This window comes from Lagopus leucura, unplaced genomic scaffold, assembly GCF_019238085.1.
Source record: "Lagopus leucura isolate 7727_CA_CO unplaced genomic scaffold, USGS_WTPT01 Super-Scaffold_100016, whole genome shotgun sequence".
Classification (NCBI taxonomy): Eukaryota; Metazoa; Chordata; class Aves; order Galliformes; family Phasianidae; genus Lagopus; species Lagopus leucura.
In genome coordinates, this window is record NW_024962270.1 from 9,191,301 (window position 1) to 9,214,765 (window position 23,465).

At 43.4% G+C, this 23,465-nt stretch overlaps 2 protein-coding genes across 14 annotated transcripts in view; both read right to left on the reverse strand.

The window, feature by feature from the left end:
- The window catches only part of ZNF185 (zinc finger protein 185 with LIM domain), a 46,139-nt gene extending 42,799 nt beyond the window's left edge, over positions 1-3,340 (reverse strand). For 3 of the 8 annotated variants that reach the window (XM_042876792.1, XM_042876793.1, XM_042876789.1), the window contains exon 1: positions 3,022-3,337. The gene's annotated coding sequence lies outside the window, so the exon portion shown is untranslated. Of the gene's footprint in view, positions 1-3,021 lie in introns of all 8 variants that reach the window. The other 5 variants (XM_042876791.1, XM_042876790.1, XM_042876794.1 and 2 more) reach the window with 4 other exon arrangements.
- Positions 3,341-12,369: 9,029 nt separating this feature from the next.
- Positions 12,370-23,420, reverse strand: NSDHL (NAD(P) dependent steroid dehydrogenase-like). 6 transcript variants are annotated; one of them, XM_042876801.1, is made up of 8 exons: positions 23,359-23,420; positions 21,708-21,758; positions 19,504-19,665; positions 18,471-18,617; positions 16,971-17,099; positions 15,716-15,858; positions 13,763-13,865; positions 12,370-13,399 (listed from the first exon to the last, which is right to left on the reverse strand). In XM_042876801.1, the coding sequence occupies exons 2-8, from the start codon at positions 21,726-21,728 to the stop codon at positions 13,064-13,066; spliced, it is 1,041 nt and encodes a 346-aa protein (XP_042732735.1). In that variant the 5' UTR covers positions 21,729-21,758; positions 23,359-23,420; the 3' UTR covers positions 12,370-13,063. The 6 variants fall into 6 exon arrangements, with proteins under 6 accessions (XP_042732735.1, XP_042732733.1, XP_042732732.1 ...); XM_042876799.1 differs by lacking the exon at positions 23,359-23,420 and adding an exon at positions 23,183-23,238; XM_042876798.1 differs by lacking the exon at positions 23,359-23,420 and adding an exon at positions 23,162-23,208 and having other exon boundaries at positions 21,708-21,760.
- Between the last annotated feature and the right edge of the window lie 45 nt (positions 23,421-23,465).

Below are 23,465 nucleotides of genomic sequence, written 5' to 3' on the forward strand. Positions count from 1 at the left end.
ATTTAAAGCTTGCAAAAGACTTGAACTGGAACTTTATTTAAACCTTCTAAACTTTGCTGAGGATTTTGTTATCTAGATCTAAATCACAGTCTCAGTGCCTATTCTCCAACCCGTTATTTGATGAAATATGGCACCTCAGATCAACACTCAGCAGATCAAGATGAACTTACAGAAACTTACAGAAAGGAAAGCCAGTGAGAAAATGCTTCTCCACATATCCTACACTCAGCCGTGAGGCTCCCTGCCCCAGAAAGGCAGTATCCAGTTTTCAGGGTTGCTAATCCAGGTCTGTGTACTCTCAGACTGCCCTCCAGTGATCTTGATTAGGCGTGGGCACATACTTGCATTTCTCTTGCATTAGCCAGAGCACACAATGCAAACCTTGTGCCAGTGTTATGCTTTTATATCAGCTGTTACCTGATCTGCTATGAAGTTAGGACAGTGTGGACAGACTGTGCCTGATCTAGCATAAAACCTGCCAGAGTAAAGTTAACCCTTTAAAACCCTTTCAGCAAGTTGGATCCAGCAAAGAAAGTTTACACTAAGTTAGCAATTTGTGCCCAGTAGCTGTGATATTTCTTGAGACAGCATTGCTAGAACTACCGTTTATTTCACCCTTGAACTCTCACTTGAATTGTATTCCATGTCTGGGAAGGATGGACAGCTTCCATCCTTCTGTCTGCCCTTGAGGGAAATAAGTGACACTTCTGGATTCACATTGTAAACTCATAATGTGCAGTGTAGGACCTCATCCGACCTCATCCACACAGGTACCTGAATGCCTGGGTGATGGTGGCTGCCAGCTGTCCCTGAAGGACCAGGCCACCAGCCTGAAGCATGATCCAGAACTTGGACTCCACTTACATCTATCATGTCACGACAGTGGCTCTGCATTAGGAGCAACAGGGTGGCTGAAGGCTTTCAAACACAGATAAAAGCATGCAAACTGCCTAGGAGCAGACAGGCTCATAACACTAAAGGCTAGGTGATATTTAAAAGGATGCAACCAGGTTCCCCCAGAGCCTTCTCTTCTCCAGGCCAAACTACCCCAGCTCACTCAGCTGTTCTTCACAGAAGAGGTGCTCCAGGATGGTTACTCCACTGCGGGTGACATTTTATGCCTCTGTCACAACCCTTCTGTGATGCCATTCAAACAATTTAAACCACACCACCATCATTAACTGCGTCCCCACCTTCCTCAGAGTGGCTGACATGACCCTGAATATGAATCACAGGAGCTGAGCCCACTGGATGTGAAGGATTTTTTTGAAGAGTCTCAGGCCAACTGCAATTCCTTCAGACCCTGGTCACCTGTACCTGGGGACAGTAAACATCTCCTCCCCCCCAGGCAGGAGGAAAGGAGAAATAAAGACCAACAGTTGTCATGGGGAAGCCTGCACAGAGCTCCAACATGAAGGACAGACACGTTTCAGCTGTGCCTGAGACAAGTGCTCTCAAGCCACGAATGCATAATTATCATTTATTTTAATTCACTTGCAACCACATACCCCACATAGAAAAATTTCAGTCTGACCAGATGAAGCTGGCAAACATATGAGTTACTGAAGCTGGGAAAGCATGGTGTGAACTTAGGTGGAGCTACAACAACCCTGCCCATCTTGAGAAATCATTTTGGGGCCTTCCATGCTAGGAGCACAGCATGCCCATCCCCATCACAGCCGTTCACTTCTGTTGTCCAAAATTACTGAATAATTTTTCACTTGGTATGAAGTTTCATTACTCTAATTGCAAGGTATTAATTCTTAATTGCTCAACTAATTTCTGTATTTGAAAAGGAAGAAGGATGTAGATGGTGTTTACTGCACCCACATGGCATCGACTTTATGCCTTGATGTCTAAAGATGAAAGCAAAAAGGAAGGAACAGTTCCTTTCTTTCAAAGACACTTTGCTTGGCACTTGCATCACAGACCCACAAACAGAGCAGGACAAAAACATCCCATTGAAGCTTTGTGACATTTCAGAGATGCTACAAAGTTTCACCACGATTAAAAAAAAAAAGGTTTTAAAAAAGAAAATTGAAACTCACTTTTTTTTGGTGGTCAGAACTTTAAATTAAATAATGTTGGGATTTAATAAAACTTAGTATTTTGTCTTTGGCTGGATGAGTAGAACAAATCAGTCCAAGTACAAGCTCCACAATTTAGTCAATTTGATGCAGGAGGACATCACTGCTCTGAGCAATCTGTCCAGCTGCAGCCAGCTCATGCTCCTGGCTGGGATTTGTCCTGGAGCAGAGGGGTAGAGATGGAGAAATGGTCAACATGTTCACCAGGCTTCCAGATAGAAAGAATCAAGGACTGAGAGAGGTGTTCACCTCCCTCACCGGCTGCAACAGCTTCATCGCTCCCATCCTTTCCTTTCCAGGGTGCTGATTTCAAACTGACTCATAGAGAAACAAAACGAGACAGAAGAACAGAGAAAGAAAGGTCTCCACCTGCATCTCTCTCTGAAACACGCAGGTCTGGGGGAAGAAGGTTAGGTATGGTGCAAACATGGCAGCTGACCCTAAGCCTCTGAAGAAGCTGTTAAGAGTCACAGGCTCAAATTTTATACCTGTCCTACACAGCTGATCCCTCCTGCCTGTGCACAGACTTGTCCCTGCTGCCATGCCCCCACTACACCTTACAAATTACAAAGGGGGCAGATTTTAGAAAGATGGGCAGGGAGGGAACTCAGTGACCTGACAAATGCAAATAGCAGAACCTCCTGTCCAAACCCTTCAGTTCTGCCTTACTTTTGTATCTATACTAATCCCACCTTTTTAGTATCTAGGTATCATTTTATATCCACACCTGGGACCAACACGCTAGCTTTTCCTCCTTCTCTGAGAGGAGTCTTCAATAGAAGCTTCCCTCATCCTTGCCAGATCCCTGTATCAGCAGGTTAGGAGATGACAGTCCCCCTCCTCATACAGAGCAGGCAGGGGAAACACAGATTGCAGAAGCACCCCAGATACTCTTTGCAGAGTTCAGAGAACCAGGCTCCCTGCCCATCCCTACCTGCGGAGGCTTCGCAGCTGCAGCCTTCCCTCTAAAGACAGATGCGGAGCAGTCTGCAATCAGTCTCCAAGTGCCTTTGCCCCCCAAGGGTTCGCAGCGGGTGCCTCCGATCCTCCCTGGCAGCGAGGCAACTGTGGGCGAGGCAGAGTGCTTACCTGCCGGGCGGGCCGAGAGGGTTGGCTCCTGGAAGCCAAGCCTTGTTTTGAGGAGGAGACTTGGGTGTGTTTTGCCCTTCAGGGGAATCAAACAGGTTTCTCTATTCAGACTGCATGGTCTCCCCTCCCGCCAGCTCTCTACATTCTTTGCATTCTCCAGCAAATGTCACCTTCCCCAGCCGTATGCAGCAACGGGACAGCAGAGAGCAGCCCCTCCTGAAGAAATTCAGCCCACTGAATTTGTCCCCAGGCCGACCATCACCAAAGATTTCCAGGGACAGGCTCACCCCATAGGAATGGGGAGTGGGCACTCCTTTGCTGCCCACATACTGGCAAGCCCCTGCATTTGAGAAAGTTGCTCACAGCGATGGTACTCTTGCAGCATTAGGGGCTGGCACTGTAATTAGCACTAGACAGTGATCTGCTCATTTTGACTAATTAAATGAGGGACATAGGTGTGTTTATCACCATTCAATGCAGAGGAAGTTGTTGGATACTATCATCTTACTCAATTTATTTTCCCTTTTAATTAATTGCTGTAGTTGCCACAAGTTCCCTGAGGCCCAGTTCCACCAGTCTTCTGGACACAGCACCCTTGGACACACTTTTAGCGAGTTCCTAAAGGCTTGTGGTTAGAGACATGAGTTTAGAGCACTTCTGAGAAGTTAGGGCTTCAGCCCAAGACTGCCACAGGATGACCAAAAGATGGTAAAGCCCCAACCATGTACATGTTAGAACCTCTCTCTATCTGCACTCACCAACGTCTGCAAACTGATCTGAAGTAGCAAGAACCCTTTAGTAAATGGATCACAGAAAAGATCTGCCTTCTCAGCTGTGTGACAGATCTGCTGCAGAACAGTGAGCAAACCACCAGTGTTCTGGGCTGGGATGAGCTGTAACAGAGCTAATGATACACCCCTGGCTCTCACCAGAACAGCAGAGATAATGCCTGAAAAGCTCTGATGCCAACACTGTTATTCCGATCGCAGATCCTTCTCTCTGATCTACTTGCACAGGCTCAGCACAGCTCTCCTCCCCAAAGGCTGCTGCTGATCCCAGCTAAGATAGGCACAGGAGAGAAGGCGATGTTCACAAAGCCACACCCTGATGTGCACAGAGTGGTGTCCAATGCAGGAAACAGTCTATTTAAAATACAGACCAGTCCCTACCTCCATAAAGCATCCTTTGATTCAGAGCTGTAGCTGACAGTGCAGCTTTATTTTCAGTAGCCCTTGAGTCACCCCATCCTTTGCTGAAGGCTTGTTCTGTTTATTTCCTGAAATAATAGTGACTAACAGCCTGGCCAGCCTTTTAGGTGCAGTAGGTTCTCTGCCAAACGAGCAGAAGGGACACCCCAGGGTCTAAGGACTACAATTCTTTTTCTAGTATGAACACACTGTTCTGCAACAAATGTTAAAACAAACAAACAAGCAAACATCTATTATGAGCACCATGACAGTAAACAGAAAAAAAAACAAAACAAACAAAAAATTCTAAAACAATACATCTGAGTTCTACTGGCTGCAGACAAACTTTGTTGAACTGGCACAAATACAGGCTACAACATCAGTTGTGATGATGTCTGTCAACATTGCTTTCTTCCTCAGAAGAAAGAAATGCAGCAAAGAATTGTTTTTTTAATTAAGTAAGAGGAAATGAGTGTAGTGATAAATAAAATGTTGTTACTAGCTAGAAAATACTGGCCCAAGTATACATACAAAGCGTTGTGATATAAAGACAGGTCTTAAACTCAGGGTGTGGTAGAAAGGTAGAAAAGCAAAGAATACATTTCTGAGCTGGCAACTCTATTACAACTTGGATGCTCAAGCTGCTGGTAAAAGACTTGCTGCACAGCATGTAGGTGAGTGAGATGCACAGAAATGCCAAGAAAGACACATCTTCCCACCCAACGTGAACTACCTCCATTCTAGCCTGCCATTGTCAACTTTCTGAACGCTCCTCAGGTTTCATTCTCCTATGTTTCACCTCCTGATGCCACCTAGAAGCCCCAGTGACTCAGTATTGACCTCACATAGCCTTTCTCTTTCAGGAATACACACGAGCATTTGCTGGCACCTCAATCCCACTCTGGGCTCTCCATACTGGGCTGATCCTGTCGCAATGCTCCTGATAGAAGGAACAAAGGAAGAGATTTTATTTCACTTAAGTTAGCCATGGATTTCTGGTGCAAACCAGCTATGTCATTTTAGCTACAGGCTAACAAAACTGTGAGATGTAAGGCTGATGCAGAACTACACATGAATGAAGGACAGCATTTGCCCACTCACTGCTACACATCATACTGGCCTCAGGAAGCTTCTTAGGAGCAAGGAAAGGAGGTTTAAGGCTTGTTTGTGAAAGCCAAGGAAGAACTATGATAAAGCTAAAAATGCCACTCATGGACAATCTATGTTGGAATAAAAGGGTCCTTATTCTACTATATCTACTTCTCCTTCAATTTATTTCCCATTTCATCACAGGAGGAAACTGTTTTGGATACAAAATGTCTGAGACTTACGTAGAGAAAAATAGCAACAGTGAAGACATCATTTACCCAAGCCTCACAGTCATGCTGAGAAGCAGCAGTCAAGTCCCAGTCAATCACAGCAATTGGGGACCCCAAGGACTGCAGCTCCCCATCAGGGTGGCAGGAATCCGACTCCAACAATGCCCACTCTTCACTCAGTGCATAGAAGATCCTGGCTTACTGTAGCAAATAAACCTGCAACCCTCCCAGCAGTTTCAATTCTCTCTCCCCACCTTTTGGTGCAGCACAGCCCTTCAGCGCCATTGCTTTCAGTTGCAGTAATGCAACTGCAAGGAGAATCAAGTTTTGTGTATTCCAAAGGTACGAGTTCTGCATGGGGCAACATCATGACCCCAACACACAGCAGCCCTGAAACTATTCTGCACACGGCTGTCAAACACCACTACTACAGGAGCAGAGAAGTGGATCACAGATGGATGCACGGATGTGGCAGAGCTCTCAGGGAGCGGGCTTCTTACTTAACAGCCCAGAGGAAGAAAGAGATGGTATGCTTTTAAAAATCAGAAAAGGGGAAAATCTCATGAGCTGTTGTTTTCTAGGACTAGGAGACCATGGGGATGGACTTTCTGTCTTTCTTACCTAGACCAGGACAATGCCAGAGGGCAAGAGACAAAGGACACCACTGGAAATGTAAGATACACATGTATACATGTTAGTATACAGATACATTAACATAAATTGCAGCTTTGTCTTTTATTTTTCAGTAAGAAGAGAGAGCATCCTTTTTGTTTAAAAAAAGGTTTTCATACTCTGCTTAGATCAAAAGAACCGTGTTGTATCACCCCAGTTCTTACTAATCCCATACTGCAATGGAATTGCAGTATGGCTCAGCAAGCACATCTATGGTGTGCAGCAGCTTGAACAGTTAAAAGGACAATCACTCTCAAACAAATCATTGTAGTTTTATCCCAAAAAAGCTCTTAGATAAACCTCTTTCCAAAGTACAGGTGAATGTCACTCACACCAGCAGGCACAGAATCCCTGATGGGTATTCTTCATAATTACAGGAGCATGTTCAGTTTCTAATGACATGGCATTTCAAAATTACAGCAGTGGCCAGAGGCAGAAGGTTTTTATTGCCAGCCAGGGGCAGGCCTGTGTGAGACTGGAAGAGCAGCACACCATAGGGTCGCTCAGATGCAGTACTTGTAGGTTGCTGCAGACCAGAAGCTGAAAGATCTGTAAGTAAAGGTAATTTGTTTAACTTCAGACATTTACTGACACAAGCAAATCAGGAATCTCTTTTTTTTTCCTAGCTTTTAGAAGCAGCTTTAGCATAAAGACTCCAAAAGGAAGGAATTCTTATGTGTGGTTTCTAATATAAACATGCAGTGTGTTATGCACACGCCTGTGTGTAGGTGGAATGAAATCAGGCCTTTTTTGCCCCTTTCATTCACTAACATATAGAGCAACAACTACAAGCCTGATGCTGAGAGGCCAAAAATTTTTTTTAAAAAATATAACTCTTAAACCTGCAAGAAGTAGCATTTAAATACTGACATATTCATGAAACTTCAGGACAAATGCACCAAGCTCAGTCTCACCAGCAGGGCCAGCCTCATCTGGAAATATCAGCATCCACCTGCATACCTCTGGAGCAAACCCTGAATGTGCTACAGTCAACAGAAGTCCCTTATCTTCATCAGTACAGGAGCAGAATCCAAGAAGGGCCTTTTTCATCTGTACAAGTTTAAAATCCATGGGGTCTGGCTTAGAAACACCCCAACCTGCTGCAGATCTGGACTCTTTCCTCAGACCACGAGCCAAAGGTGTGGTCAAGCTGCCATCCCGCTGTGCTGGAGAGAGCGCAGCCCCACACAGGAGAGATCTGCACTGCTGTTTCAACAACCTTCTCCAGAGGTACACGTTCCTCCAGGAGGGAAGGGAGGAGGCAACAGGTTAGAAGAACTTTTTTCCATCTCCAGTTAGGCAACATGGTTTTTCTGTAACAGCTACAGGTAAATTTCAGCCCAGAGTATCTGATTTTATGAGGAAATGGATTCTCCCTGCAACCCCTTTACAAAAAAAGCACAAGCACCTCCCAAAGATTCCTCAGTTAAGAGTGCTTAATGCTTATTTCACCACTGCTTATATTACTTCTTTATATTCCTTAGTACAAAGCAGATCATTTGGAATCAGCAAGCATAAGAATTACATCACACAAGGAAGCTGCAGACACAGAAACCATTTATAGACTGGAGAGAATGCCTAACAGCAAAATTTAAAGAACTCAGACAGCATAGGTTAAAAGAAAAGAAAGAAAAAAAAAAATATGAAAAAAATAGGAGTGATTTGACTATAGTATAGGAGAACTTTTCAAAGATAGAATGTAGCAAGCATGAAGGACACATTCAACCAGGAAACAGAAAAACTAAGGATGACTATGCTTCAACAAGAATACATTGAGCTTTTTGAGTTTGCAGGTGAGCTGTCCTTGTTTTTAGAGGAACAATGGCAGTAAACACTCCAGCAGATGAGCTGTTTCCCTAAGAAACCCAGAAGCTGCCCCAAAGGGGATACCAGAGCCACAACCAGCGATGAGGAAGCTCAGGCTGGCAGGTTGGCCTCTAATATATAGCTACCGTGCACTCTTTTAGGTAGGACAAATCAGCCTGTCCTAAGCTCCCTGCTGCCCAGGGCATGCTCCCACCACTTCCAGAGACAGCCAGCCTAAAACTAGTTGCCATAACTCTGCAGCGCATTCCTTTGCAGAGCTGCAGTTTGTGTACCTTTAGAAACAGCAACATCTACAAAGCAGGGAGCTGCTGAACTTCTGAAATCCAGGCAGTCAGCTTTATAGAAAGGGGGTTGTATGGAGCAGCAGAGCAATTCTTGTTATTCTGCTGACAGCAGTGGACTTCTGCCACTCTCTGACCAGTCTAGTTTGTATTTGAGCAGTTAAAGTATATTTAGAATTTGAGTCTCACCAGAAAAATGAGTTCCCACCACTCCAGAGCACTGAACTCCACATAAATATCTCCTGCCTTTTGGGTAGCGATTTCCCCAGTGCAACCATCTTGTACTGAACATACAAGGAAGACACCCAACACATCAATATTTTGGGCCTTCGCCAAGGTTACAGAAAAGCAAAGCCTCACAAGAGACTGAGCAGAGCTGCGATGAGTAGAAGGGTGTAAAATCGCTACACCCATTTGTTGCAAGGGAAACAAACTGGTTTTTCGTGAGGCCTCATTACAAAGTGCTTCTGAAATGCCAGACCTCACCTTCCTAATAGCAGGTAGCAGAACAGAATCATATATACTTGATTGTTTAGGGCTAGAATAAAATAATCTTACCAGGAAACCACCCATAGTCATGAAAACATATCTACAAAGGAGGTCAGGAGCTCTCAGAATTAAGATAATATTGTCTTGTCAGTAAACATTGGGCAAAAGAGCCAGCCTGATGGTACTGCTAAGACAATAAAACAATACGCGCAATCTGCTAGCAGAAACACCCTCAAACATGCTCTGTTGCAAGCAGGGAGATGCCTATTTATTTCTCATCGCCAGCTCAGCAAGCTGCCCCCAGGCTCTAAGGCAAACAAGTAGCTTTCCTTCCCCAATAATAAGGGCCAAGTTGCACCACCACATATACATCTGTGGACCTGGCACTTCCAAAGAGTTTGCACAAGCATTAACGAAACTTGGTAAACAATTCTCTCCAGGAGCAGAGCACAGCCCATCCACATCCATTTGTAGGGCTAAAAGCTGTGGAAACTCATACTGATGCTCTGAGATAACTGACACCAGCAGATCCGAACAACGTATGCAAGGGTTTATAGAGTCCAAAGGAGCCACTACCACAGTTCCACAAAAGGGTTAATTTGAGCACTGTGATGGATGGTAGGTCCCTGTGCATTTAAGACAATGAAGACAGTGAGCAACTGTACACCTGCATGATGTAAACACTGTTCTCCACCTAAAACCTCCTACATATCCACCTCGAGCTTGACACAAATTTGCCTCAATGCTCTCTGGACATACAAGATGGCTTCTGTCCTTTCTCACCAATTATTCCCCTTACTTTTTCTGAATAATTGCAACCAAGCCATTATTCTTCCTTTCTGGCACCAAGGTGTATATGGACAGGACCTCCTCTGCACTCCAATGGCAAGACTGAAAGGCATTTCTTAGACTGAAACACACCTACAGTGCATACATTCCTTTCACAGTCTCTCTATAAGGGAAGAGGGGTTTTTAGTTACTTCACTCCATTTAGAGAAAGCCCTTGTCTTCCTTTCCCTCTTCTTCTCTAGGGAAAGAAATTGAAGATTTCATTTCTCTCTTCCATTGCTTGCCAAACCAAAAACCATCTCAGGACAGCAAAATTTGGAGCTGCAGCAAAAGCCAGGAGAGCAAAGTGAAAAAGATTACAAATCTGACAAGGGTGCCCTAGGAAAGCCCTTGAAGTTCCCAGCAGCTCCTGTTGAACATTACTAACAAGAGGGGCAGATGTGACCCTAGATATTTGGAATGAAATTTTGTCAACAGCAATTTTTGCTTTGTAGCTTCCTGCTTGCTTGCGTGCTTGCACAAGACATGTGTAAGATACTAGTTGCAAAGAGAAGTCATGCAAAAAATTACAAGCAGGAGAATGCAGATCAGTAAAGGTCTCATTTGTTTGAATAGAATACATAAGACAGGACTCGCATGAGTGCTTACTGGATTAAGAAGCAGAGTTGAAAGGAGAAGTCTTGATCAGGGATAGAAAGAAGCTATGGATAAAGCAAGGTTCCTCCTCTGTTGTGGCCAGGGCTATAGGCATGGTGATGTCAAGTTCCACCACAGCAACAACGTGTGTTTACTTCTGTTTTGCAGAACAGAAGCTAGTCAGCTTCTCAGAAGAAATGCTGGGAGCTGACCTAATTACATAGCGAATACCAAGTAAAACCAACTTCAGCATGATGCAATGCTTCTTTCCATGCCCAGCTCTGAGAAACTGCTTAACCCTATACAAGCAAAAATCTTGCTTACTCTTGCTGTATTAACCAGACACGAGGGAATATACCATCTGCTGCTTTTTGTCCAGCAGACCTGAACTTCCAGTGCCTCTTGTTTCTAAAGCACCTTCTGGATTTACTTTCAGAATGCCCAGGGAGATGAGTAACTGCACAGGTGTTTCATCCAAGGCCTGAGAGCACTTTTTAGGTTAGAAGCAGTTGAGCAGCTCCAGCTGGGAAACGCCATCTACAGGCCAAACCGTGTTTACCAGTTTATTTTTGAGTAGTCAGTACGTGCCCCTTCCCCTTTAGCTCTGTTCTTCCACCTCTCCTGGGTGAGCTTGGCTATCCCTATCCCACAGTGAAGACCTAAAGTTCCACGCTGCGCCGGACCGTAAGTCCAAACAGCAGCACATCCATCTCTTCTGCACCAGCTCTGCCCTCAAGGCTTTTTGTACTTACCAGTTTGAAACCATCAGCTACTTCTACTGCATGTGGCAGAGGTACAAGTGAACTGCCAGTTTTCCCAAGGCCACTCTTCCAGTAGCCATTTAAAAGCTTAACATCAGCTGACTGCATTACTACACCGGGAAACAGGCCCAGCTTCAGACAGAGGAGCACAAACAAACAAACTTCAGTCCTTACCAGTCCTTTCAGGTGAGATGCCTGGTGCTTTATAAAGCCTGGGCATAAAGCCACAACTCTCAGCTAGGTGTGGTTTCACCATTATGGTTTTTTATGTGGCATAAACCGTGTAGATACGGATGGGGCACCCATAGCCTGTTACATCACTGAAAGAGTGATGAAAGAAAGGTTCTTCACATTAACAGCAAATTTGTGGCAGGACGCTGATGTATCACACAGGGGTAACTCAGATATTTGAAAGTGGCATGTTTCCCAGTGAATGTGAAGGTGGATATAAGCAGATTCAATTGCTCTCTTTTACTTGGCATTGTTGGGGGAGGGGTGGTGGGAGAAACTCTGCTTAAGAATTGCATCCTAGAACTCAAGCTTTAAATATTTAACTTTATGTTCTGGGAAAAAAACATAGCCAATGTGTTTGACCAGTGCAAATATGAATTGTGTGAAGTGATCAAAGTAACTGAGTATTTACTTCAAGAGCAAATACGAAAAACATGAGTAAAACTAGCCATAAGATAACCAGAAGCTTAAAAAAACCACTAATTTCTATGGGACTCTGGCAGCACACTGAGCTCTCAGATGAGGTCAAGGCTCACTGAGCTAGGCACAATTATGAACACACAGTGAGACACTTCCCACAGTTCGGAGATTTGGGAAGTTCCAACCCTAACATAAGCTCTTCATCTACAAAAAAAAAAAAAGCTACCAAAGCTCTTAGCAAGATTGTGGAGTAAAGTAAACTTAATATAAGTGGCAAAGTAAACAGTTCAGTGAACCTAGCATTATAATCAATCTCTTATGGAAGAATTTCCCATGTTCTAAGGGTCGATGCAACACAATACCCATTACCAACAATAATGTGGCAGACAAGATGAGAGCCTTGTGCAATAGATCCTCCAATCAATATAATTTTCTTATGGAAGCAAGTAAACTACAGTAAAATGTGCTGACTGACAATGGCCACAGCAAAGATCTCCTCCCCCCTACAAAGGGAATAATTCAAACAGTCTGTGCTGAGATGCTCAGAATAGGATCTGCCCTTTCAAAGATGGAACACAAAGTTTGGAATTTCTCCTATTTTATTTGTATTCTTTTTAAATAGAACCAAGCTCCAGTAGAAGTAAAGGCTCATGATTCCTTACAAGAAGCCCAATGTGCCTTTCCTCATCTCAATTCCTACCAATTCCTCAGTAAGAGACCAAATGAACCCATCATTCACAGTGAAATCTAAAAGCAGCCTCAGAATAACAAAGTCAATCTCAACAGTTTAAAAAGAAAAAATGGTGGCAGAGATCCTTTTTGGTGTGAGTCTCTATTTCATCACTCTTGTATTGAAAAAGCCAAACCACGCAGAGGAATCAGTTGTGAAGTATTTCATCAATGGATCTGTAGTTATAAGAGTTGGCTGTTATCACCAGAGCAACAAAACAGAGGACAAGGGTGGAGAGGAAAGATGAAGGAATGCTGATGCATGGGGCTGGGACTGAAGAGGACACAGCAGGGTGTTAATTCGTACTCCTTAGGGTTAGGCAGCTGCTTTGGAACAACAAATCACATCAGAAGAAAGAACTGTTAGCACAGCTACTACATGAAGTTTTTTCCAATATAGAGAAATTTGTTCTGGTAATAGTGATGAGGAGGAACGACTCGGGCAAACTCAGCTTCACAGAATTAGTGGAATTTGCTTCAGTGATCACGTTAAGATGTCAAAACAATTAAGAAAATCAAGTAGAAATGAAATCCATTCAGGACTTCTCAGGCCTTAGCACGGCGTAGGTGGGGGTAACTCCGGAGAGTCCTGTCTATTGCTTCATCCAAGCTCACCACTGGCTTGTAGCCCAGGTCCCTCTTGGCCCGCTCACAGCTATAGTAGTGAAATGTTCCAGCCAATGCCACCCGCATGGGGGTAAAAGTGAGCTTGATGGTCACCAGTGGACTTAACAGCCACAACACTAGAGACAAGAACATGGCCAGGTAATATGCCAGCCAGTAAGGAATATAGTACTTGGGTGCATCGTAGTTCAAGCCAGTCAAGATACGGGACATGAAAGCCCAGAAAGGGATCGGTTCATCATTTGTGATATGAAATGCCTGAAAGACAAGACAAAAAGTCAGATAAAAAAGTGGTTTGTACAAACAGCCCAGCTCATGTTCACACCCACAAGGCTGGCATCTCTCACTCAACTGCAAACATGTTTTCACTAAAAACTACTTTTCACCAACTACCACCAGTTGAAAAGCAGCGAATCCCTTCTTTGCTACGAAAGACAACTACTTCTGACATTCCAGAGGTTAGGACACTCACAAATGGTCAAAATGAATGACAACACAACACAAACACATTAAAGCATGCCCAGAACATGACAGTGCTATAAATCTGTTAATATTTCTGTTATTCTACTCTACTACACAAAAGCTAAGAAACGTAGTTACTTACACATTCATTTTCCTTACCTTCCCACACACAGGAGAGTCTTTCTGAAGGTGTTCTGCAGCCAGGATATGTCCATGGACCACATTTTCCACATAGGTAAAATCTACTAAGTTCTTCCCATCCCTGCACAGATTAAAGGAAGAAGTTGGCCCAAAGGGGATCCAGGCTGAAAAATCCACTTGTAGCAAAATGACTTTCACACAACCTATATATATATATTTATCTCATAGAATGACTTGAGTGATCCTTGACATCGCTTCAAACCAAGCTCCAACACTTCTGCTGCAAGTAGGGTTGCCAACTGCTAGATGAAGCACTAGATCAGGCTGCCCAGGGCCCCAGCCAACCTGGCCCTTACCAACCTACCTCCAGGGATGGGGCTTCCACAACCTCCAATCAACCTGTTCCAGCACCTCACCACTCAGTGAAAAACTTCTCCTGGCATATAAACTAAATCTTCTCTCCTTTAACTTAAAACCATTCTCCCTTGTCCTGTCACTATCTACACCTGTATAAAGTTCATTTCTCTTTAAACACTAGAAGGCCAATCTGATTCCTCTTTTCCCTGTGTTGTGTCACAACTTCAGGCCCTCTGATACAAGATGCACCTCATTTGGAGGCAGAGGAAAAGATACTACCTCAGCTCTTGTTAAGACCCCCAGAAAGTTTATATTCCCATAACAGTACCCTATCTAAGACTGCTGCAGATCCTACAGATCCCAGAATCAGGACAGTGATCCACAGAAGCAGAACAGTGGTAAGCAGCACACAGAAGGTCACTTGAGGACAAGCTTTCAATTATGAATTTCTTGGCTTATGAAATTTTAACTTACTCAGTAAGCCAAATTCAGTCCAAAACAGTTGAAAGAGTTTCAACCCACTGCATTAAATTCAATTCTACACAGCTACAGAAAATAGATGTGCATACCACTTTCAAGAACCCAACTAAATCAAACAAATGGTTTGTTGCAAAACCATCACCACACTCATCTGGACAAAAACAACATTGCTGCAATCCAACTTTCCGAGAATTAATACTTTTCACTTTCAACTTTTGTGGATGAATGGCTATTTGCTTTCTTGGAAGGGATATGCAGATCTTTATAGCAGTAGGGAAACTCAAATGAAGAAGGCATGTTTGAGCTGGAACAAAGTGGAGACAAAACAAAAGGTCAAGTTTATTTAGGCTTGCCATTCACAGATCAATTTGAGAGATTAGTCTAGAAGTGAACTATAAGGAAGAATAAGAACAGAAAAACAGCCCCATTCCCTTTCTCTCTCTTATCCTCAGCACATTCATTCACATGGGTATGTACACAGAACAGCTTCCTGCATGCAATAAAAATCTATTATAAATTAAAGAGCACATTTCTTTTCAAGATTGTAATACAAACTTAAACTCCTTAGGAGCAGCATGAGCTATTTCAGTGGTCCACTGGAAGCTGTGCAGGGCTTAACAGCAAGGCAAGCATCTAATACTCATGACACTAAGATCAAAGAATACTGTCATACACACAACATCTTCAAACGCCAGTATGTATTAGTTAACAGAAAGCAATCTGAGCACTCTGATTAAGAAGAAAAGCCTTTAGACTGTGCAACAAAATGTAAGCTATGCTTGCTTTTCCCACTGATACACTTCTTGCAAGAACCCTTTCTCATCTGAGTGCATGAATCCCTAGCACAAGAGGGCTATGGAAGAAGAATCCTGGATCACAGGTGAAAAGTTACAGAAACTTACATTTTTTTCCTCCCAGAAATATGTTGCATTTGCCAAAAAAGATGCAGAAGGTTACATCCTGCCTTCTCTGACACTGAACACTCAGGACAAGGGTCCTGATTTGCATATTATCATGAATTATCCTATTCTTATATCAGAAGATCATTCCATGCAATAACACCGCTTCTGACTTAGTGCTATCCCCTTCCAAAACAGTTTAACAGAAGCTAAAAAGTGACTAAACCTTGCTCACCCAATTATGAACTTCATTTTGCCACTCTTAGCTGTTTGGATGAGGATGGGAACCAGCTGAGGGTCTCTAGGGCCAAATATTCCATGTGGGCGAATAGCAGTAGTGAAGAAGTTGTTGTCTGGGTCATTTGCACTCAGCACTTCCTGTAAGGAAAGAAAAGTTAGGAAAAATACAGCTTAGTAACATAACCCAACAGCAACATTAGAGCAGACAGGGTATTCACTCATCATCTTGGGAAGAATCACTATCCATCCATACCTTTACATATGACCGTTCCTCTTCTTTCATCTCCTTCTCTTTAATGAGAAAGAGAGAAATCCTTTTTCATTACTGAACACTTAATGAATTGACAGGCAAAGGGAAGGAACTCTCATTCAACCCCATGAAGTCCAGATAAATTTTCCAGATGCTAGAGAAGAAGGGCACTGAAGGTTCTAATTTTTCTCATCAGTTAACGGAAAACTTTTATCATGGGCCCTGCTGATGGCAGTTAGGAGTGTGATCCCTTTTTCCTGAGAGCACCAAGTGCTACATAGATTTCGTTTTACTTGGAGTTTCCAAAGTGTTCTACTGATTTTCCACAGCTGTTCAAGAACACCACATGCAGATAAATACTGACTACTTTCACCCATTCGCCCAAAATAAAGATGTAATCAGAAGAATATTGGGCTAGCTCTGTTACTCACAAGCTTCCACATCATTAGTCCACTTCACAGCAAAGTGGTTATGCTTGTGAATGAACAAGTGTTTTTACACTGTTTTTAACCAAACTCTTTTCAAATAACATAAGAAAAATTCTTAAAGGCTAACACTCACTGTATAACCAAGATGTTATAATCACAATATAATTGTGTATAACCAATAGATATCAAGATGTTATAATCGCAATATAATCAAGAGAGTAAGGCAAAGCAGACAACGATAACAAAAAGAGAATAAGTGGAAGAGCTTACCCTTCAGCTGAGCTCACCAAAAGACACCAAAAGAGGGGATCTCCAGAAGAGCTCCTTCCCCTCTGGTAGCCAGCTCTTAAATAGGTCCAGGAGGGGTGGAGCCTGGCTCCACCCCTTCCAGCAGCACAGGTGAATTGCCTTCAGCTGTGCTCCTCTGGCTGACTCATGGCTCACCTCAGGTGATCAATCAGAGGTTCAGGCCGTGACTCAGCAGTTCCCATACACTCACATAAGAGGATTACTTCTAAAAAGGCACTTTTCAGTATGGAAAATGACAGTGTTAACCAGCTGGTGATGAATACCTTCTCCTGTAGGATCTTTGTCTCCGTGTAATAGTCGATAGGTCTTTTTGCATAAGGGAGGTCTTCTGTTCCATTTTTTATGTCTGTCCCCTCAAAAACAACACTGGCACTGCTAGTCAACACCAATTTCTGCAATGCACATGAAAGAAAACTGCAGTTTAAAGCTTAAGGCAAAAAAGTAATTTATGAAAGTTGAATAAGGACAATAATAATCAAATGTATCTATGGAGAATAAACTATGTCTACAACAACACAGGCTAACAGAAGATGATCTAAAACCAGGTAAGAAAACTCTTCACTTGTTTAATGGGACTCCATAACATTATTTACCACCTCCTGAAGAAAGTGAAAATATTTCATGCCTCCAGAGTAACCAGTCAGCGGGGAAATCTCTCAGAAAAAAATCACAGCCTCTACTTGGCTGGGCATCTTTAGTATTTAACAAGCAGTAAGTTTAGTATTTAACATCCAGTGAATGCTTTTAAGATGTATTTGCTCATCTTTAAGATAACAATCTCATGCCAGATTACAACAAAAAAAGAATTATCCAGGATGTTTTTGTTGGCTAAAAATGGGCCCTCAGTTTCCAAACAGGAATCCAGTGATACATTTGGATAATCAGAAACATGTGGTTTTAAACAAGGTCTACATTTTAATAGAAAGATAACTAGATCCAGCAAGTTCCAACAGGGCTTCTTGCTCTGACAGAATCTAGACTAAGCCAGAAGGTAAACACTGCACAGCCCTTTCCCTACAACAGCTTACAACTCAAAGAGGGGGAGCAAAAATTAAAAAAACAAGCCAAACCACTGTGGGCTTGGAGTCCTATATATTATTGCATTCTAAACATCATCAGGTCTGTATTTGTGAATGGACAATGTACAAAACGTTCTGGATGCAGCATCTCTGCCCAGAGTAAGGGAACTTCTCAGGCATTGTGCTTGACAACGTGGTACGAGTTTGACTAAAAACCTGTGATACCATAACATACCAAGATAAAAAGTTTGCCTTGAGCAGCCTGGTTTCTTCTTTCATTTGTGTGTAAATGACTTTCTAAACTAATTTATACCAAGACTGTACCACAAATGTGCTCCTTTTCATTAGATGTCAGTGAATTCACATAAGTAATAGATGCTGTGAGTAATTCCACTGCAGGAAAAGCTACCTTTAGAGCTGCCCCCTCATTAAGGCATGAAAGAATCCACTTGCCAGTTCTTCCTTAAGGGATTCCCCAAACGTCTGATAAAACAAATTTTAATGGATACTCTTCCTACACTAAGGGAAATTGCAATGCATTGGGACAAATACAGACTGAGCTTATATCAGATGCTAAGGACAGAGTCTTGCTCTCCTACAATTAACTTCCACAAAACAAGTAGGAATTCAATATGTAATTCAATATATCAGAGTCTACCAAACCAGACTGAAACTGCTCTATGGTTCAGAAGTCACAAATTCACATGAACAACTTGCATGCTTCACAAACTTTTCTATCCTTACCTGCACTCCAGCTTCTTTGCAGGCTTCAATGACTGCTTTGGTTCCCATAAAATTCACCTTATAAAATAACTCCCTTTTGTCACTTGAAGGTGCTGGCGATGCACAATGAAATGCTACTGAAACATCTTGTAAAGCTGGGAGTAAGGCCTAAGAAGAAGATATGTTGCTCAAGATAGCAATGAAACAACAGCAACAGTGACTACCCAAGAAAAAAAAAAAAAAGCACAGTTCTTTTTCTCATGAAAACAAAACTGCTTAATTTCAAGCCAAGTTCCTTCCATAATGGCAAGCAGCTGGCATAGGATCAGCCTTACTGGTCTTCACAGCATCTCTTGTTAGGCAAAAAAAAGAAAAAAAAACACCACACCATCTTTTCTTTCCAGACAAGAGCCTGGGAACTTTCTGAGACCCGGAGGCTACCAAAGTTTAACCACATACAACAACCTCAAGTGCAGGCATGAGACTCAAAATTACTGGGGGAGAGGAGTTGAAAAATCTGCATGCAATACATTTAACAGCCAACAGCACCCATGGCACTGTCTGTCTTTGAGGTGACTGCCTTGCAGTCTGAGACATGATACTTCATGCTGGCACAGAGACCTCTCTCCACATTGCACACAAATGCTTATGCCAGAGCTCACATGCATGACTTAAGGCAAAGCCTCTTACTGCATCTTAACTGTGTGGAATAACGCATTCTGCCATTCTCTTGCAGTGGAGGTTAGCAAGGAGAGTGCTTACATGCAATTACTAATAGTGGCAGTAATTAGGCTGTCTATCTGAGCTAACAGTAAAGCAAACTGTAATCCAGAAACAAGTTCCGTTCCTTTCCACTTTAAGCAGACATTGAGTATATTTAAGTGCTCTAGATGAGGCTACCAGCTTCACCAGGAAACACTGGGAGATGCACACAGGTACTCTTTCAGATGCCTTCAGGCCACTTAATGTTTCAAATAAGGCTTGCTTGTATGTTTGTAAGGACACCAGTACAAACAGCATCCTTCCCATCTACACAATTTTCAGTGGTCTGTACCTCTTTGTTGCAAAGGTCTCCCAGGAAAAACTGCACTCTGTCATTGTCAAATCCCTTCTGAATATCAAACACGTTGACTGAGTAACCCTTGTCCAGCAGCTTCTCTACCATGTGCTGGCCTAAGAATCCGGAGCCACCGATCACTGTACATTTCTTACCAGCCTGCAAAGACAGGGAGAAAAAAAGCATTATAGCAAACAGATGTACATCAGCAGCACCCTAATGTAAAGCACACAGAACTCCAGCCACACAACACAGGTAACAAAACAGTAACATCACAGCTAGGAAGGACGAAGCCATTTTCAAAGCACGAGGAACTTAGGCTCCTCCAAACCAAGAAAGCAATCAGGTAAAAGCAAAGCTTATCCTCCTCATTTAGCCATTAGTTCTTCATTTATTTTAAATGCTTTTTAATTCAGTGGCTGAAGTCACTAATTAACAGATTCTGGTCTGGTCACTGGAATGACTCTGCTGACTTCACCATCATCACAGAACATTTAAGCAATCATTGAGGAAGTTTTTGTACAAAGACCGTTCTGTTTTTGGTGGAAATAGATTTGCCCCTTTTTGTTGTTACGCAAAGACCTACCTTGGCAGTTTTTCTGGAAGAAATTTTAACCCAATGAAACCACACAAAGACAACAGTTGTTTGGAAGTTTCCAGGCACTACACTGTTCAACAAATATTCAGCTGCAAAAGTGTCAGTTATCCGCAATAGACATAAGAGAAGCTCAGTGAAACTGAGCAACTAAGTAAGACATAGCCAGCTACTTGGAACTCTGCATGCAAAGCAGAGACTGCTTAAAAGCATTAAAAAAATAAATATAAGTTCCACTGGGTTGGACCAACTGTATATCTGGTACTGGACTCTTCTCCTACAGTCATCAAAACCAACGATGATATAGGAAGCCTAATTGAGTCCAAGGACTTTCAAGGAGTCCCAGCTGCTTGCATGGCCCCACTACATTTGTCTGCATTTGCTTTGCTCATCCACCTCCTGATTTCATGAACCCTTCCCCTCTGCAGTCCCCTCTCTGTCTGTTCAGCCCCTCCTCAAAAGGCAGTTGCTCCTTTTCATCAATGTCCTTAGCTTGCTCTTGCTTGTATCTCTTCTCATTCCAGCATCTTCTTTGTGAAATCAACACACCAAAACTGCACACAGCATTCAATCAAAGTTTTAAATAACGGCAGAATGACGCCCTCTGTCTGGTGAAGCAGCAGCATCACAGTTTTCTCCCACCACAGTTGATGCAATCCAGGCTTTTCTATATGAACACATCCTTGCTTCCCAAGCAGAACAGCATTCTTATTGATTATGAGATTTATTAAATAAACCTTAGAGCATATTTATAACCTGCAATACATGCACCTTTTGGGAAAGGGGTAAGAGAACCAACTCAGTAACCAGAATCAGCATAACTGCAGCTCACAGTGCTGCTCCTGAACTCTTTGGCCTTTTAGAAAAGGTTGGCAGAAAGTCAGGCTACACATGAGCTCATTTCCTAAGGTAATATCTATGCGATGCCTAATTAACATTGCACCACAAAGATACAACAGGCTGTTCATGCACTCTAACACAATGCTACAGTTATTTTTTTTTTGTTTGCTGTGTTTCTGTTTGTTTCCTAACTATTTGAGATTAATTGGTTTTACTTGTATCTCAGAAGAAAAAGTGAGAATATGGTCCAGAATGTAGAAATTTGCCTATAAACAAGAAACACAGGCAACTTAACAGAACAGCTTATCAAACTATACTTCTGATGTAGCACCCAAACTGCCCTCTAAGGGAAGCAAAATGTTATTCCTTGGATATTAAAACCTCCTGCAGTCAGTGTAATAATGGTAGAATGAGGTTACAACAGTCTGGTTGACCTCAGGGACCTCATCCAGGCCCTCACCTGCACGAGAACACAGGACAGTTAAGATACATCAGAATGATTCTGACATGCAAGATCTGCAATTCATTTGGCAGCCCTGCCAAAGTCCCTGAGGTTTTTAGGGAGTTAAGTATCACTTGGGTCTCTCTGGAATGTAATGGCAGCAAATGCATTCCTTGGTAAATCACTTTTCCACCAGCAATAGCTTTGGAGCAGGCCTTAATGCAGAAGCAGCATTGGTTTTACCTGGTTACAGAAGACTTATCTATGAAAACACCTTCCTATCAGGCAAATCTTCACACAGCAAGGTGGAAGTCCTCAACTCACCGATCTGAAGCGTGTGGCCATTTCTCAGCTGTTTTAGTATTAACCTAATTCCTTTAAAAAAAGGGAGAATATTTTATTCACAATGCAACAGCCATCTTGAGCATGTCATTAACGCAAGCATAACTTTTTAAAAACAAATTTCTAGTTAACAGAATTGAGGCAAAGCCATTACACTAAAGCAAAAATATTAATAAGTGAATTAAATCTCCAGGCCCTGTTGAACTAGACAAGTAACACATGGCTAACACTGACGTCAAACAGCTTTCTCAAAGGCATAACTCCACTAAAATCAAATACACCTGATATCAAAGGCATCCTTTTATTTGGCTAGCATTAACTTCATGCACTTCCTTTAAACCCAAACATTTATACTACAAAACCACAAACGACTCTCTTTTTTGGCAGTTCCCTCTTCAAAAATAGAATTGCTGGAGGGTGTTTGGAATAGCAAAACGGAAGTGAAGCATCATGCTAACACACCAAGGAACAAATGCCTGCAAAGAGAGCTGAGATTTGCCAAATTCTTGCCTTACAGACTGCTGATGGCACCAGTTTCATTGAAACACATCCTTACCCCTGTGATAGCAAACTAAACTCCAATATTGGCTGAGGTCATAGAAAAGCAGAAAAAGATAACATACTTATCCAGATCTGCTTCCATCACAGAAGTGAGCTACACAAAGATTTCTGACGGTTTTACAATCACTTTTAAAGAAAAATCAGCATGGTAACCGCTGCTATAGAGGCTGACTCCGTGCTCCTGACTCAGCCGGTGGCTCACACTGCCTCCTACTGCCTGCACACTGACGTGGATGTTGGGTTAATCATTTCCCACCCGGGCTGCTCAGCATGCCCTGACCCACCTCACCTGACCGACTCAGGAAGAGCCACAGCAGTGCTGCCGTCACAGTACCACACCTGTGAGCACAGAGCCAGCGGGAAAACAAGAAGCTGTGGGTGCCCCATCCCCAGAGGGGCACACAGCCAAGTCGGATGGGCCCTGGGCAGCCTGAACTGCTGGCATCCCTGTCCGTGGGAAGGGTTTGGAAGTCGATGATTAAGGTTCCCTCCAACCCAAGCCGTCCTACAGCTCTATGAGAACAGCTCTGTTGAATTAGCTCACTTAAGAATCCACGCGGCTGGTTTTTTTTTTCTTTTTGTTATCTGAAAAGGTATCTCCGAGGTGATGAGGAAAACAAGAAAGCAGGACTGGTGCTCACCCAGCCAGGAACACCACGCGGGCTGGGAAAAACAGGCACGAGCTCTGACCCCCAGCTGCCCCTCCCCGCCCCTTCCTCAAGGCAGGTCCCGCCGCTCACCGCCGCTGAGGAGCCGCTTTACCTCCGATTTCCCTTCAGTTCCTCCACCCCCATCCCAAAGATTCCCCTCAATCTCGCCTCCATACGACCCCACCCTCCCTCACACCCCTCAGCTGCCCCTTCTGCGGCTCTTCTCGCACCACGATTCCTCCTCACCTCACCGCGCCGCCCTCACCCCCTCCTCAGCTCCCCTCACAGCAATCGTCCGACTCCGCCCCTTCTCCCCTTCCACCAATCAGCGCGCGTTCTTTCGCAAAGCCCCGCCCACCGCACAACAGCTCCCCTCATCCCCTCCCTCGAGCCCTGGGCCGAGCATCGCGCCAGGCAGTTACCGCTCGCTGATTGGCCGCTCGCCCTTCTCACTTCGGCCAACCGCGTTGACGAAAGGCAGAAAGGTCCCATTGCCTCTTGGATCCGCCCCAACCACTTGCTGACCAAT